The sequence below is a fragment of the Chanos chanos genome, chromosome 15 (assembly GCF_902362185.1).
Source record: "Chanos chanos chromosome 15, fChaCha1.1, whole genome shotgun sequence".
In the NCBI taxonomy this organism is placed as follows: domain Eukaryota; kingdom Metazoa; phylum Chordata; class Actinopteri; order Gonorynchiformes; family Chanidae; genus Chanos; species Chanos chanos.
The window spans coordinates 4,657,447-4,662,446 of NC_044509.1; the positions used below are offsets into that span (position 1 = coordinate 4,657,447).

At 43.9% G+C, this 5,000-nt stretch overlaps 1 protein-coding gene across 1 annotated transcript in view; it reads left to right on the forward strand.

Moving 5' to 3' along the window:
• srrm3 (serine/arginine repetitive matrix 3) overlaps positions 1-5,000 on the forward strand; it is a 38,913-nt gene that overhangs the window by 8,393 nt on the left and 25,520 nt on the right. Inside the window, exon 2 of the mRNA XM_030793136.1 lies at positions 3,630-3,731. Within this exon, the coding sequence (XP_030648996.1) occupies positions 3,630-3,731 (102 nt within the window). The remainder of the gene's footprint in view (positions 1-3,629; positions 3,732-5,000) is intronic.

Genomic DNA, 5,000 nt, shown 5'->3' on the forward strand with positions numbered 1-5,000 from the left:
TTTGCATTAAATAGAATTTTTATTAACAGTGTTGTTTAACAGAGTTCAGAGACCTGTTTTATGTTGTAAAGCAAAAATGCACACAGGAGACAGGACGTGAAAGTGGAAAAAACATATTTTGAATCCTCTCTCTCTCTCTCTCTCTCTCTCTCTCTCTCTCTCTCTCTCTCTCTCGGGGGTCCTCTGGTCCACAGTAGATAAATCCCAGGTTTTGTTGCAAAGTCACACACACACACAAACATCAGAGAACGTACATAACATCGGTCTCCCCAGCTTACTCCAATCCGCTTTTATCAAACAGCAGAATCGACCAATCACAAAAGACTCCTATCTGTCCGCGTTAGCATTCAGATAGCTTCCCAAGATTCCCATGACCTTCCTCATCTTTCCTCAAGGTCAAACAAAGTAGCGAGCAGCTTCCACATAGGCTGTAATGGATTGCGTACTGGTTTGTTTAATATGAGCACAAAGCGAACGTTGCTGTCTTTGCGCCGTGTTCCTCCGACCCGCGGACAGAATCGCATTACGGCAGGAAACGCGGACTGTGTAAATGAGGCGCCGAACGCCCTGTGTGTCCGTCCTTCTGCTCTAATCTCATTGGCCTGGTCCTGCGTGCTGACAGCAGCGTGCTAAACCAAACAGAAGCAGGGCTCCGTTTCATATCCGAGAGACAAGCGCACGTCTGCGCTCGGCTGTTTCCGTATCGAATTTTCTGCACGTGTTCTGCGTGTTTATCTGGAGCATTGAACATTTTTTGGTTCGCTCGTCTTTTAGAGTTCAGAGAGTGAGACAGACAGTGTGTGTGTGGGGGGGGGTTAAAGAAGGTGAGGAGGACAGAGGTGTAGACAGAAAAAGATAAAGAAAGACGGAGGGATGGAATAGAGTTACAGAAAGAGAGAATGAGGTGTGTGGATCAACATTAAGAAAGCGACAGAAAAAGAAAGAGAGAAAGTGAGAATAAGAGAGAGGCAGAGAGAGAGAGAGTATGATAGAAAGTGAGAAGGATAGACAAACAGAGAGAGAGAGAGAGAGAAGGGGAGAAAGAGAGAGGGAGAAAGCACATTGACTTTGAAGCCTATTGTGTTGAATTCAGCACCGCAGACAAATGGACAGCTCCCTCCAGTACTATAATTACAGTGAGTTGTGACAGACTGCAAAGATGGTTTTGACATTCCCACTAGTTCATCTCAAAAGTTTTACCGCAAGGAACGGATTTACCTCTGTTTCACCTTTGTTACCTCCACCACCTCTCTCAAAATTACAGCTACATGGTAGTTTTGAGAAAAAACAATCGAGAAAAAAGATGAGCGTCTAGTTCACAGGACTCCGATTAGAAAGCGATTCTTCACCCTTCATAACTCAGTCTAGCAGAAACCAGAAGAGACAAATTAAGATATTAACACCCCAGAAATAAAAACCCCAAATCTATTCCAGCTGTTCTCCAGCATCCAACACTTAGACCAGTTTAAGTTCTCACTCCAGCAGATAAGATCGGATAGGGCTGTTCTCATATCGACTTTGCCAATATTTCGTTAAGGTTTCATTTACGCTTATTCAACATCACAGAGGCTTGTAAGGGCATTTTCATTTCCTGTGTCTGTGTGGAGCTTGTCTTAGAACCAGCCTGCGTCTGTCACTCATCTCTACTGGGGTTTATTGAGCTACAGCCCTCCAGAGGGGGTGTGTGTGTGTGTGTCTGTGTGTGTTTGTGTGTGTGTGTGTGTGTGTGTGTGTGTGTGTGTACAGTATATATATATATATAGAGAGAGAGAGAGAGAGACAGAGAGAGACACACACACAGTGACACAGAGAGAGGAAGATATATAATTGCAGATTGGAATAGACATAATCAGTTTTGCTTGATGTAAGGAAAGAGAAGAATTGCTGCAGCAGTAATGTAATTTCTCCAGTTTCAGTTTCACGTGTGTTACTCAATCAGACTCTCTTGCATGTCTGAGACTGTACTTTTGCTTTTACATACACACACTCACACACACACACACACACACACATACATATACACATCTGCAAAAACATAATCTCAAGGCCAAGGTGTTGAAAGCGGAAAGCGTCCTGTATTAAACTTCATTCAGCTTCCAGGACCTCTCAGAGGGAGAAGTATTGTGGACAGGGCGTTTGACCTTGAGTCTTGGTGTATATGTCTGGAGCTGTATATATCTGAACTCAGATCAGATACGGGATGGATGGCATTACGACACGATAACGCAGAGATCATGAGATAAGAGTTACTTTCATTCTCCCTCTGTCCCCCTTTCTCTCTCTCTCTCTCTCTCTCTCTCTCTCTCTGTGTCTCTCTCTCTTGCTCTCGCTCTCTTTCTGTCTCTCACTCCCTGTCCTCCTTTCTCTCTCTCTCTCTCTCGCTCTCTCACTCCCTGTCTCTCTCTCTCTGTCTTTGTTTGTGTGTGCGTCTGTGTGTGTGTGTTTTCGTTCTTATATTTATTCTGTTTTTCTCACTGGGCATTAACTCTCTTGAGTTCAGAACAAAGACATTTAAATCTCTTTTTAAACCACCCTCCTGCGAAAGACCTGCTTTAAAACCAAAAAAGTGGAAAAACATTCAGAATTATACAGAAGGAAGATACAAGAGCATTATAAATTTGAGACATTTTCGGTCTATCCGTAAGACATATGTGAATAATAGCAGTTCTCTCCAGCGCTGGGACTAACTTAATCAGACATCAAACGACCAATGAGGTTTGGCCGTTTCTTCCCCTCCCTCTCCACCCGACTTGGCTTTGACTCAAAAAAAAAACAAAAACCCCAGACTCACAGACTCCGTGTGATGTGAATATTAATGATGTCTGGGTGTCTGTGGAGACCCGGTCACTCTGATCACAGTGTCATTTTGTATGGTTAATCACACTCACACTGCTTTTCTGAAGAAACGGACGCACGCTGTCATGCACCGTGTGACCGAAACATTCTCACACACAGTCACTACAACACAAGCACACACACACGCACACATGACACACACATGTCAGACATGACACGTGTCAGATCAAGATTGCTTCATTCACTAAAATACAGCCACCAGTCATCAAACAGAGAACTGTATCTACTACAAACTGTACCTATACAAACTGTCAACACTAACGAGAGCTTCATTTTCAAGCATGGAAATCAGCATGGATTTCCAGTCCGGTGTATAGCTGATCTAACCCAGAGAACAGCGAGAGACAGTGAGAATTCGCCGTGACTGTTTACAGTCCTTATATTCAAATGACACAGTTTTAGGTTGTTATGTTGCAGTTATCCTGCGGTGCGGTATAACACTGGAACCCTTTTCATGCTCTACAGTCAGGCGTCGTGTCTGACTGCGGTCACGCTGTGAATTTACGCTGCGTGCTTGTCACGCTGCTGTACCAAAGCAGCTGGTGAGGATGTGTGTGTGCGTGTGTTGACAGATGTTTAGATGGGTTTGGACAGTGAATGTAATGCTGGATATGTTGTACTCCTCTCATATCTCCATTTGTCAGAGTTTTTCACTGTATTTGCTCTGTAGACAAGAAATTGGTACTGCAGCGAGTGTGTGTGTGTGTGTATGTGTGTGTGTTTAAATGCCATCACTCTAACTTTGTGTGTGTGTGTGTGTGTGTGTTCTGTAGGTACTCTGAGGAGGAGATCAGACAGAAGGTGGGAACATTCAGACAGATGCTGATGGAGAAAGAGGGAGTGATCACCCGAGAAGGTTCACACCCACGACCACCGTGAGTACACACGCACACACAAGCACGCACACACACCACACAACACATACACACACGTATGCATATATACACTTACACATTTACACATGCTCACACACATACACACACACACTAATACACACACACGCTAACACACACACACACACACAGAGACATGCGCGCGCTCACACACACACATACACAAACCAAACAACACATATAAACACACATATACATATATACATACACACACGCTCACACATACACACAGGCACAGACACAAATACACACACACACACAGACACACCAATAAACATACACACACAGTTAGAGCAATGGTATGTAAATACATGCACGCTGGATTAGTGGTGTCTGTCTCCTGTATGTATGAGCGACAGGCACTGAGTGTAGAATAAACCAAGCCTGGGCAGGTCCATTAACCCTGACCATCCTCTCTATTTAATCATCAGACAGAACTGACCCATCTTACACTACACAATACACACACAGACAAAAAAAAAACCCTGAACTGTGCTCTTAAACAAACCCATGGAAGCATTCACACGCACCATTCAGGAGGCCCCACTTGATCCTTTATTAGCTAAATGACGACAGGTGCATGTCTATCTGTAAATAGATATTCCTCACTATACATATAATTCTGACGTATTACCTGATGTGACATTAGTGTGTAGGTGCAAACAGGCTCTGTGTCTTGAAGGAGGAACCCACACAGATATAAAAAACAAAATGGATGACAATAAAGAGATCCAAGACCATTTATAAATGAATGACCAGAATAAGTCAGGTGCGGAACATCAGATTTCCGCCTGCGTCTGAATTATTACGGCGCTTCAGTATTCTTCTGCCCGGGTACCACGGACAGCTCCATTCAGCTCATTTGCATACTGCTTTCCTATTGGCTCTCCACTCTGCCCTAATAAACGCGTTGCATCGGCCGGGCGTGTTGATAGCATGTTGTCTGATATGGGCGGTGTCGACGGATGTTTGTTTTCTGATAAATGCGTGTGTGTTTAATTACGCTGGCGTTATCTAAGTGAGGAGTTACGGAAAGCTCTCTCTGTTTTATACAAACCTTAATTTCACACTTCACCTGACAAACACAAGGAGTCATTCAACACTGATACATCGCTCAAACACATGCACGTACGCACTTACACATCCATACACGCACACACACACACACACACACTCTCCCTCATGCTCTGACACACACAAACACATAGAGACTCACACACCCATACTCTCTCTCTCTCTCTCTTTCACACA